At 46.6% G+C, this 12,811-nt stretch overlaps 1 protein-coding gene across 1 annotated transcript in view; it reads right to left on the bottom strand.

Moving 5' to 3' along the window:
- The window catches only part of LRP1 (LDL receptor related protein 1), a 92,408-nt gene extending 79,904 nt beyond the window's left edge, over nt 1-12,504 (bottom strand). The window contains exon 1 of the mRNA XM_059936240.1: nt 12,486-12,504. Within this exon, the coding sequence (XP_059792223.1) occupies nt 12,486-12,489 (4 nt within the window). The 5' untranslated portion in view covers nt 12,490-12,504. The remainder of the gene's footprint in view (nt 1-12,485) is intronic.
- Between the last annotated feature and the right edge of the window lie 307 nt (nt 12,505-12,811).

Below are 12,811 nucleotides of genomic sequence, written 5' to 3'. Positions count from 1 at the left end.
TGAGCCTTTCTCCCTTGCGCTCGGGAGCTGAAGGGGCGAGGGGGGTTGGGCAGGGGGGTTGAGGAGAGCTGAGCGGCTTTTCTTTGAAACTCGGTGTCTTGCCCTAGAATTTCAGGCCCCGTCTGCGGATCCAAGACCGGGAGGTCTGGACAGAGGCCTGATCTCCTGGGGGAACCCTGACTGTGCCTTCCCATGACTGGGGTGGGGTCGGGGGCTGCCAGTCCGCGGGGAAGATGCGGGGAGAAGCTGAGCTTTGATTTGGAGACTTTGTAAAACCTGGACGGGGATTGGGGCCTGCGGCGGAGGGGGGCGGGGTGGGGGAGGGGCCGAGACAGCCTGCCCCCACCTCGCTCCCGGACTTGGAGTAAACAGGGACACCCGCCGGGACACGCCGGAGCTTGTCCGCCCGCCTAGGGCTTGGGGATGGAGCCCACCTTAGTACCCGCCCCGCCCTGTTTGCCTGGCACCGGGAGAGGCAGGCCCTGGTTTGGAGGGAGGTGAATCACCAGCGGGTGGGGTTAAGGAAGGTCCACCCACCTTCGCCCCAAGAGGTCGGGGCTCATATACTTTTTTGTTTGGTGTTTTGTTTTTTTATACCTTCTGACTGGCTTCCCACCAAGTCGGGGTTTTAGATTCCGAGCAACAGGGATTTGGAATAAGATGAGGGACCCTGGACCTCTGTTTCCAGGCCTCGAGTTCTAAGGAGGTGTCTGCTGAGTGCCGGACCTTTGTCCAAGCCTGAGTCCGTAAGGGAATGCTGCTTTGAGTCCACAGGGCGCCGAGCGGTTCCCAGAGCCCAGTGAATGTGCTTCTGGCCACTGCCCCCTTCTGGGCGGTGTTTTAAGGCTGTACCTTGGGTGTCTGACTTTCTGGTGTCTGGAAGTCAGAGATCAGGGAGACAGCAGGCGACGCCAGAAATTCACATTAGAGATGAGGGAGGCTTGCACCACCCTTCTCCCTTTTAAAGTTCTAGTCAAGGAAAGGCCCCAAATCCTCACGCCAGCCTGGCCCTGGCAGAAAGTGGAGCAGCATGGAGGACTTGTCTACTAATGGCAGTGAGAGCAAGAGAGGAATCCAGAAGGAGCTAGACCTTTTCACCAAACCAGAGCTTCCTCCTGGCTCGCTTTGCTCAGGGCCAAGGCCACCTGCCTTTAGTCTCCCAGGCCAGAAACCTCAGACTTACTGCCAACTTGTCTTCTGGGCCTTTCTCTCCTATACCAATCTTGCAAACCTGTGCTCAAGATTTGTCATTTTCTTCCTTTGAAATAGAGTTCAGACTTCCTCCATTTCCACTGCCGGAGTTTCTCTGGGCAGGGGTGGGGTCTTATTCATCCTTTCATCCAGACCTCATGGGCTAACACAGTGGTGGTCACATGGCAGGGACTTACTAAATGTTTTTAATGAACTCCTACTAGGTTCCTTCTTCTCCCAGGACCCCCTCCCCATGTTGTCATCCAGGTGAAGTCAGATTGAAACAGACTTCAGGTGGCTTTGCAAGGAAAAAGCTAGCTGGAGTGACCATACGTAGCCTGAGAGGGTTGTGAGGGGGCAGCCCCATTCCTCTCCCTGATACCTATCTCATGCAGGTAAATCTTCCTGGAACTGCTTTCCCTGTGTCTCTTCCTGGCTGGCAAACCTCTACTGGGTGTCTATAGACAATGGAATCAAATGTGAACTCTTCTCCCAGTCCTGGCCTCCCAATATCTGGCCTCAGCCAGCATATCGACACTTCTCATTTGCTACGTCCCAACCCCTGCTATCTCCTGAATGTGAATGTGTGTTTATTTTTATGAAGGTTATATTGTAAAAAATGGTAATACTTAGTGGTCGCAAAATTCAGAGTATAGGAAGGTACAAGATGAAAAGTAAACTTGCCACTACTCTCCATCCTCCCATTCTTCAGTCCCACCCTCAGAATAACCACTACTAAGAGTTCCTTGGGTCTCCTTCCAAGAGGTTTTTTTTTTGAAATGATAAACAGGGAATTCCCTGGTGGTCCAGTGGTTAGGACTCCGTGCTTTCACTGCTGAGGGCCCAGGTTCAATCCCTGGTCGGGGAACTAAGACCCCACAAGCCACCTGGTGTGGCCAAAAAAAAAAAAAAGGTAAACAAATATAAATAAACATCTTTTAAAACCACAAATGAGCTCATACAGTATATACTGTTCCGGAACTTGCTTTTTTTTCAGTTAACTCATCTTGATCCCTTTCCACATTGTACACACACATCTAGCTCACTCTTTGTATTGGCTGCTTGGAATCTCCTTGCTTGGATACTCCACAGTCTACTGGGATTGTTGGGCCCTTGGGTTATTTCCAATGTGTGAAGTGCTGAGGTTGTCTCTATAAGACAAGAGAATGCATATTTCTACCTGAGCCTTTAATTATACTCTTCTCTCAGCTGCTTCCTACCCTCATCAGCAAGGCTCTCCTGTTATTCTCACTCTGCCCATCTCTCCTGTTCCAAACTTGCTCTCAAGATAGCCTCAGTACCGAGAATTTAGCACTTAATTTCGAGGGTTCTGTGTCCACCATCAGACCATATGGTGGTCCCTAAGGGCAGGTAACATGTCTTTTACTTCTTGTATCCACCCAGCGTTAGGACCTCTTGATTGTTCAGTGGGTAAGCTGACAGGTGTGTTAGGACTAGGGGAGTCTGCACTGGTAGAGGAGACAATCATAATTAAGTACCATCGAACGGGATGTGACTGGAAGCATTTTCTCCATATTTCTCCTATAGCACCCATTATATAGTCCCTCTCTCCCTCAGCTTCTTCTCTTTCTCCCCACTTCTATTCAAAGAAGCTTTTTCCATCTTCAAACCCTTGGGTTGGAATTGTAACCAAATAGGGGAAAACCAAGGAGGAATTCTCTGCAATCCATGATCGGAATATCAAGAATGGTGACAGTGGGCAAAGAAATTGGTGGAGAGGATATCCCCTTTTTTTGGATCTCCCAGCAGATTATTAAACATCTCCCTTTCCTGTCGACCGTAACAGGCACTGAGATGGGGCATTAAGGGGGCAGCTCTGGGATTGAATGTCAGGCCAGAGACTGATACCACCTAGCGGTCAGCTAAAGAAGTGTAAACAGGAAGAGTGTCTGAAGGGTCTGGTGGAAAGTGGGAAGAGAACCAACATTTACTGAGTACTTACCATATACCAACTCCATGCAGTGGATTTTACATGGATTAGCTCATTTAAGTCTTATAACTGCCTTGTGGCATAAGTGTTCTTTTCAGTTTGTAGATATGGAAATAGAGTCTCAGAAAAATTAAGGAATCTGCTCCAAAGCACAGTGCAGATTGGAGCCCAGTTTTCTTTCATTTAATAAACATTTATTAGGTACCTCATATGTGCCAGTTACATTGGTAAGCACTAGGGACAAGAGATGGAAACACATAGTCTCAGACTTCAAGAAGTGTACAGGTTAGTGGGGTTGTGCAATTAGATCACTGACAATTACAACAAAGTACCTTAATAACTGTGATAAAGGTACATGGCACAGAGGGAACCAGGGCAGGATACCTATTCCAGATAAGAGGGTCAAAGCAGGGCAGAGTAGATGATACCAGGTTATGTGTTGAAAGAGAGGAAGGAGATGATAAACAATGACAGAAGGAAAGTGTGTTTTAGGCTGGAGGACAGGCAAAGGCATGGAGGCATGAAGAAGTTTAAAACATTTGAGGCAATTATGGTATGGCTGAAGCTTAAGGTACTTATTGGGGAAGATAATGGATGAAGTATCAGGGAGCCTAATCAAAAGGGTGATTTTAGCCACACTAAGGACTTAGAATTTTTTTCTAGAAGTAGTGGGGAGCCAGGTGAGAAATTGATGAAGTCCTTAATGCACAAGCCATAGAGCTGAAGAGGAAGAGGATTCCAGGTAAAGAGGTAGGATCAAGTATATTAATTAGTTTATCATGTTGGCCTAGAGGATAGTGACAGGGAAAGCTGAGTCTAGAAACTGTGGCTCACATTAGAATGTTCTCAACTTCTCAGATTTTGGCGGCACATTAGAATCACCCGGGGAGTTTTAAAATCCCAGTGCTGACAAAAAAAATTCTCAGTGCCAGAGAACTTGTACTACTTGACTTCAAGACTTGTAAGCTACTGTAATCAAGACACTATGGTACTGGCATAAGGATTGACAAACAGATCCGTGGGATAGAATAGAGGGCCAGTAATAGACTCACACTTAAACGTCATTTAATTTTGATGAAGATGTCAAGGCAATCCACTGGGAAAAGGAATATCTTTTCAACAAATTGTGCTGGAACAACTGAATAGCCATATGGGAGAAATAAGTAAATCGTGATCCCTACCTCACACCATGTGCAAAAATTGATTCAAGATTAATGATAGACCTAAGCCATACAAGCTAAATCATAAGGTTTTTAGGTGAAGACATGGAATATCTTCATGACTTGGAAGTAGGCAAAAATTTCTTATGTCATGGAAAGCAATAACCATAAAAGAAAAAAATTGATAAAAGAAACATCAAAATTGAAAACTTTTGTTCATCAAAAGACACCATTAAGAAAATGAATAAGTAAGCCAAAAGGTAAGTAAAATATTGATCTCACAAAGAACTGGTATCCAGGATACATAAAAAAGTTCCTATAACACAGTAATAAAAAGACACCCCATTTTAAAAAAATGGACAAAAGATTTGAACAGATACATCACAAAAGAACATGTATTAATGCCCAATAAGCACATGAAAAGTGCTCAATATCTCTAGTCATCAAGAAAATGCAAATTAAAACCACAGTGAGATAATTCTCCATACTCACCAAAATCGTTAAACTTTAAAAAACTGACAATACCAAATGCTAGTGAGAATGTAGAGCAATTGGAACTCTCATACAGTGTTGGGAATGTAAAATGTACTATAAATTTGGAAAAATATGTAGCAGTTTCTTATATAACTAAGCACATATCTACCCCATGACCCAGCAATTATACTCCTAGTTATTTATTCAAGAGAAATGAAAACGTATGGTCACACAGAGATCCAAAGAATGTTCATAGGGCTTCCCTGGTTAAGCAGTGGTTAAGAATCCGCCTGCCAATGCAGGGGACACGGGTTTGAGCCCTGGTCCGGGAAGATCCCACATGCCGCAGAGCAGCTATGCCCATGCACCACAACTACTGAAGCCCGTGCGCCTAGAGCCTGTGCTCCCCAAAAAGAGAAGCCACCACAATGAGAAGCCCGCACACCGCAACGGTAGCCCCCGCTCCCCGCAACTAGAGAAAGCCCGCGCACAGCAAAGAAGACCCAATACAGCCAAAAATAAATAAATTAATTAAATAAATTTTTTAAAAAAAGAATGTTCATAGTAGTTTTCTTCATAATAGCCCAAAACTGGCTATGGCCCAGGTAGCTATCATTTTTTTAAAAAAGGATAAACAAACTATGGTATATCTCTACCATGGGATACTACTTAGTAATAAAAATGGACACACTATGTATATACACAACAACACGATAAATCTCAAGACATGGTGAGTAAAAGAAGCCAGACATAAAAGCACATCCTGGTTTTTTGTTTTGTTTTGTTTTGTTTTTAAGTGAAGTATAGTTGATTACAATGTGTGCCAATCTCTGCTGTACAGCAAAGTGACTCAGTTATACACATATATACATTCTTTTTTTATATTATTTTCCATTATGGTTTATCACAGGACATGGAATATAGTTCCCTGTGCTATACATTAGGACCTTGTTGTTTATCCATTCTAAATGTAATAGTTTGCATCTACCAACCCCAAACTCCCAGTCCATCCCTCTCCCTCCAAAGCACATCCTGTTTTATTCCATTTATATGAATTCTAGAACAGACAAAACAAAGCTACCATGGAAAAAATTAGAACAGTGGCTCCCCCAGGGGGTGGGGTGAGGATAATGACCTACATCTTGATAGGGATGTAGATGTCATACAGCAACCAAGTGGTAGGGCAAGGATTTGAACCCAGGTGGCCTGGCCCCAGAGGCCATGGTTTTAACCACATTACATTGCTTTGCCCTCGTGTGCTGCAGCCTTGAGTGTGGATGAGATTACAAGGAAGGGTAGCCTGTGAAGACAGGAGACTGAGAAGGAGCACCCAGACAGGTAGGAGGAAGACTAGGAGAGAGGGACCATGAAAACCAGTGGGGGAATAGCTTATTCAAGAGTGGCTAACAGTGTTGAATACTGCTGAGCAGTCCAGACAGAAAAGGGACAGGCCATCATTCTAGGAGGGCATGTGTGACATGGGTCAGAACAGTTTCATTGGACTGGTGGGGGCAGTAGCCAGCTGGCAGTGTACTGAGGAGGTGAGGAAGGGAAGACAGGGAATGTGAATAACTTTCCCAAGAAGCTTGGCTGCACCGGGGCAGAGGGAAAGGCAAGACAGTAATTAGAGTGATAGTTAGAGGGCTGGAATTTCCTTGCAGAGGCTCAATCCTGATCACAGTTGACTCCATCCAGAGACGCCTGCTGTCGCCCACCCACCAGGGCTGCTAATTGTCCTTCTGTGAGGTGAAGGTCTGTTGGCCACAGTAAGCCCCTGACAGCCGCAGGGACCTTGACATTTGGGACCTTGAGATCAGCTGACCCCACCATTGCTCACATCCTGTCATCCTTGGCAGGCCTCAATGGGCGTTCACCCTTCTCCACTCAGCCTAGTGCTTCCTCTTCCTGACCACCCTTGCACTGCTCCCCAATCCCTTCCTTGCACAAGGCACTGGGTCACCCTTGGCTCAGATTATCCTTGCCCCTCTTTGCTTGGCTGAAACATGGCTCTTCCCTGAGGACACTCTTTTTTTCTTTTTTAAAGAGATATCACTTATGCTCCCAAGTGGACAAGTCAGGTGGTGGTGGGAGCAAGGGCAATCAGCCTCCTCTGTGCTCTCCATTTCTTATAGTCAATGTGGCTCCACCAAAGTCTCAGTTAGGGATGCATCAAGCAGCAAGGACCAGAAGACCCAATTAAAGGAGACTGAATAAAGAGTTTTAGAACAGATCCAGGGCTGGTTGATTCATCAAGAGTTTTCTACCACTTCACGCTGATACTCTGTCTTCGGTGGTTGATGGTCCTTTCCTCACAGTTGCAACATGGTTGCAGCTATTCCAGACATCACATGTGGACTTGACATTGAAGAAAAACAAAATCTTTTCCAAGATCCTCCCAAAGTCCTATTGGCCAGGACAATGGAAATACCATGATTGGCAAGACCAATGATATTCATCCCCTAAATGCATGGGAAGGGAACACCTGTACAAAATCCAGATTTTGCCAACAAGGGAGAAAGACACACTGCTGAGCAGGCATCATCAGTGTTTGCCCTGATAGTCATACAAATTCTTCTTCCTTTTAAGGGTCAGCTATTTCACCTTCCATTGAGAAGATGTGTAGCATACTGCTTAAGGGCAACAGTGCTTATGCCAGACTAACTGGGTACAAATCCCAGCTTACTTGCCAGCTCTTTGGCCTTGGGCAGATTACTTAAACTTTCCACACTGCAGTTTCCTCATCTGTAAAACGAGTACTATCAGCACCATCCAACAGAACTTACTGTGATGATGGAAATGTCCCATGCCTGTGCTAATAAAGCAGCCATTGGCCATATGTAGCTGTTGAGCATTTGAAATGAGACTAGTGCACCTGAGGAACTGAGTTTTTTAATTAAAAGTAAATAGTCACAGGGACTTCCTTGGTGGCCCAGTGGTTAAGACTCCCTACTCTCAATGCAGGGGGCACGGATTTGATCCCTGATTGGGGAACTAAGATCCTACATGCTGCATGGTGTGGCCAAAAAAAAAAAAATGGAATAGTCATATATGGCTAGTGACTACCACATTGGGCACATAGTTCTATTTCACAGTATTGTTGTAGGATAAAATGTACAGTACTTATATAAAAAGTAGGAATGAAAGTAACACATGAACCCTCACTAAACGTTATTACTTTTGCTGCCATCTGCTGATGGGTCATTTGCCCACTCTCCTTGAAGAAAGACTGGCATCTGACTCACCGTCTTCCTGGCCACCTCAGGTCTTTAGCAAACCCAGGTGGCTTCAATGTTCATGCAGGTAGTCCAGCGGCACCCTGACCTCTTGGTTCTTGACCTCCTCAACTCCAGTGCTCACCTCCATGTTTCCATAGCCACTCACTCCCATAGCCATGACCTCTGCCACACCCTCCCAGGAGAACTCGACGGAAATCTCACCCCCTTGTCTCCGACCAGCCCTTCAGTTCCTTCTTTCCCTTGCTCCCAGGAAGGCTGGTCTTTAGGTTGGTTGAGACTTCCAGTTCCTTGACTCTGTTCTTTCCTTTCCCACTGGCTCCTCATGTCTTTGCTTCTCTTCCTAACCGGCCTCAATTCCACAATGCTTCACTTCTCCTCCTCCATCACATGGTCTCCTTCTTCATTATTATTAACCTTCTGAACAGTTCTCCTGGCTTCAGACTTACTCTTTAAATCCATCTTCCACGCTGCAGCCAGGGTGGTCTCTCTACTAAATCTCATCATATTACTCACCTGCCCTAAATCCTCTAATGTTCCCCATTGCCAACTACTACCATTTCCAGAAGGTACCTTGCTCCCACAGTATCCTTGCTTTTGCACATGCTAGATCCCCTTCCTGGTTTAACTCTCCTCTTGTTCTTTGCCTCAGTAACTCCTGAATCTTAATTTCCTTTAAGATTCAGTTCCGGCATCACCTCCCTGATCTCTCCTATCCCCTACCTAGTTTAGGTGCCCCTCCCACATGCTCCCACAGCACCCTGTGCTTCACTGGAATCACAGCCCCAATTATGCTGTTGTATCATTGTTGACAAATCTGACTCCCCCTCTCAGCTATAAGAGCCTAAGAACAGACACCCAACAAATTTTTTATTGAATTAACTGGACACAGATCTGGGAGGATTGCTTTTGTTTGCTTGCTATCAGTTTGATTCACATTTTTGAAAAAATAAATTTATTTATTTTTATTTTTGGCTGCATTGGGTTTTTGTTGCTGCCCGCGGGCTTTCTCTAGTTGCAGCAAGTGGGGGCCACTCTTATTGTGGAGCATGGGCTCCAGGTGCGCGGGCCTCAGCAGTTGCGGCACACGGGCCCAGCAGTTGTGGCTCGTGGGCTCCAGAGCGCAGGCTCAGCAGTTGTGGCACATGGGCCTAGCCGCTCCACGGCATGTGGGATCCTCCCGGACCAGGGCTCGAACCCGTGTCCCCTGCACTGGCAGGCGGACTCCCAACCACTGCACCACCAGGGAAGCCCTGATTCACTTTTTTAAAGGTGGGCGAATTTGAACACGTTTATATGCTGAGGATAAAGAGCTGTAATAGGGAATTCCATGGTGGTCCAGTGGTTAGAACTTGGCACTTTCACTGCCATGGTCCGGGTTCAATCCCTGGTCGGGGAACTAAGATCCCGCAAGACTCAAAGCATGGCCAAAAAAAAAAAAAAAAAAGAGCTGTAATAATTAGCGAATGAGAGGCTGGAGATTTGGAGGATGGAGGGGACAATTAATGGAACAGTGCCTGGGGAGGCAGAAGGAGAAGCCCTGAGCACAGGTGGAGAAACATACTTTGGGCAGGGGCAGGGACAGAGACACCCTCTGCTCTGAGCCTGAAGGGATGGTGCAGGTGTTGATGAAATGTCTGTTGGCAGAGAGCAGGAAACTGGAGGAGTTTCCAACTGATAGCCTCCGTTTCCTCTAATCTAAATGGTGAGTTGGTATCAAGGTGGATGGAAATTTAGGGAGAATAGAAAAGGCCTGGGAGACAGAGCTGCCTAGGGGCCCACAGCACCTTCCCACACTTCTTCTGTGAAATTTTCCTTCTATCCCTCAATCCTCCACAAATCCCAGCTGCTGCCCAGTGCTTCAGAATGTGGTGCGCATTCACCTTGTCTGTGAAATATACTAAGCTCCTGCCATCAATCCATCACTAAGTTTAGTCCTCATATAAGAGAGTGTATGTAAAACAGCCCAGCACCAGGTACACAGTAAGCACTCAGTAAATGGTAGTCTTTGTATTCACTAGCGAGGATGAACTTTGTTTTTTTGTAGCTGCATAACAGAGTTTACAGGATGATATGTGTCCCCGCCCTCTGGGAGCTTATGTCCTTGTCAGAGAAGGATGTAACCATAAGATAATTAAAAAGCAATGCAAAGTGATATGTGATGGTTACCAACATCCAAATGGTGCTTTGGTTTTGATCACAACCAGCACTGAAAAGTATCTTTTACATCAAGACCTAGAACTCAGATAAATATATAAAACAGAAACAAGTTTCATTAGACACAGCTTATCCTCACTTTGTGTGATGCATTCTGATACTTTCTATTCTATCATACTTTGTTTTAAAAAAGTGATGGTCAGTGGACTTCCCTGATGGCGCAGTGGTTAAGAATCCGCCTGCCAGTGCAGGGGACACGGGTTCGATCCCTGGTCCAGGAAGATCCCACGTGCCGTGGAGCAACTAAGGCCCATGCGCCACAACTACTGAGCCTGCGCTCAAGAGCCCGCGAGCCACAACTGAGCCTTCATGCTACAACTACTGAAGCCCACGCGCCTAGAACCCGTGCTCCGCAACAAGAGAAGCCACTGCAATGAGAAGCCCGCGCACCGCAATGAAGAGTAGCCCCCGCTCACCGCAACTAGAGAAAGCCCCCGCGCAGCAATGAAGACCCGACGCAGCCGAAAATAAATGAATAAATAAATTCATAAAAAAAAATAGTGATGGTCAAGGCTCACTGTTATGGGTTGAACTGTGTCTCTCGAAAATTTGTATATTAATACGTTGAATTCATATATCCCTCAAAAATTCATATTCATATGAGGTACCCCCAGTACCTCAGAATGTGACCTTATTTGGAGATAGGGTCTTTACAAAGGTAATCAAGTTAAAATGAGGTCCTTAGGGTGGGCCCTAATCCAATATGACTGGTATCCTTATAAAAAGGGGAAACTTGGGAATTGCCTGGTGGTTAGGACTCAGTGCTTTCATTGCTGGGGCCCCAGGTTTGATCCCTGGTCGGGGAACTAAGATCCCGCAAGCTGCGTGGTGCAGCAAAAAACGGGCGGAAACTTGGAGACAGACTTGCATATAGGGAGAATACCATGTTAATAGGAAGATGGCCATCTACAAGCTGAGGAGAGAGGCCTGGAACGGATTCTCTCTCTCAGCCCTCAGACGGGACCAACCCTGCCAACACCTTGACCTTGGACTTCTGGCCTCTGGTACTGTGACACAATGAATTCCTTTTGTGGTCTAAGCCACCCCCACCCCCACCCCCAGCTGTGGTGCTTTGTTATGGCAGCCCTAGCAAATGAATACACTCACCAAACTGATTTTGTGACTCACTATTGGGTTGCAACATGCAGCTCATAGACTACAAAATGCTTTTTTCCTCTGCTTTCCCTCATTCGATCTTTACAGAAAGTGGAGGGATGGTGGGACCCAGAGGAGGGTGAGGCAAGCAAAGCACTCACTCTCAGGGTCATGCAAATGGGGGTGTCATTACCAGTAGTCTAGCCAACCACTTACTTGCACCACCTGAAGGTGAGTGCCTTCTCCAATTTGGCACCCTCGACACCTCACCCTGGCCTAGGCCGTGTCAAGTAGGTATAGCTTTTGTCTCCATTTGAGGGGTTGACACACAGTCACAAAGCTTTTAAGTGGAGTCAGACCCGTGTCAGATATGCCTCTAAATTCCTTTGATGACATTACAGTGTCCCCATCAGGGCAATCAGTTAGAGAAGATGATAATAAATATTGTTTTACTACCAGTACGTGCTCCTCACCTCCCTACCCCCCAAAAAGAGCCAAAGTTCACTCCTCTCCTCCTCTTGCCAAAGTTCTGAAGGACTTGGCCCTCTGGAGACCCTTAGATGGCAAAGCCTGAATTCAGCCACTGTCGTGGATGTCTGCAGGCAGAGTGGGTGCCCGGGAGCACACACAAAGTGCATGTGTCCTGAGTGCCTTTGTGCGCATGCTGCGATCCTAGCATTGCCTGCCGTTTAAACCCACGGACAGATCCCCTGCCTGCCATCTCCACCCCGGCTCTCCCTCCTCTTCAACTGGCTGCCTTCCAGACACAATAAATACATAAACATACCTCCAATAGCCTCTGCCTTTGTGGCGGTAATATTACCCTCAAATCCAGGGATCCTATGTAGGATGGAGACCCTTCTGTCTTCCTCCTGTCTGGCTAATTCCGGGACATAAAAATAGTGCCTAACATTTACTATGTGCCAGGCATTGTTCTAAGCCTTCACATGTATTAGTGCATTTCACTCTCACAACTTTATAAGTTAAGACCATTATTGGCTCCATTTTACCGATGACAAAACTGAAGCACAAATAGTAAACTGCCCAGAGTTGTGCAGTTAGCAACGTTGGCAGGATCTGAACCCATGCAGCCTGTCTGCAGAGGCCAAGTTCTTAACTGCTACCCTCTGCTGCCTGGCTGGGCGTGCCCCTGCACACACTTACCCATCCACGTGGAGGAGAGGGGGAGGAGCTGGGCTCTGGGAATCAGTTCAGACACCAGGGGGCAGCATAGGCCTGGCTTTGGCCCCTGAGCCCAGCCCTGTTTGGGAAGAAAGGAGGGAAATAGAAGCCTCCTCCCACCTTCCACCATCCCCCCAGAGACCACCCTTTCCCCATACCCCTCTCTCAGGTTTTTGGGCTTGAAGGGCTCTCTGGGTCCCTAGGTCAGCTCCAGCTCCTCCTTCAGCAAAAGCTGCAGAAACCATCCACTAGATAACTAGATGGTGACTCAGAAGCTGAGCAAGCCTTGTGTATGTGAGTGTGTGTCT

This window comes from Balaenoptera ricei, chromosome 10 (genome assembly GCF_028023285.1).
Source record: "Balaenoptera ricei isolate mBalRic1 chromosome 10, mBalRic1.hap2, whole genome shotgun sequence".
Taxonomy (NCBI): domain Eukaryota; kingdom Metazoa; phylum Chordata; class Mammalia; order Artiodactyla; family Balaenopteridae; genus Balaenoptera; species Balaenoptera ricei.
This window is presented reverse-complemented; position numbering and strand designations above follow the sequence as displayed.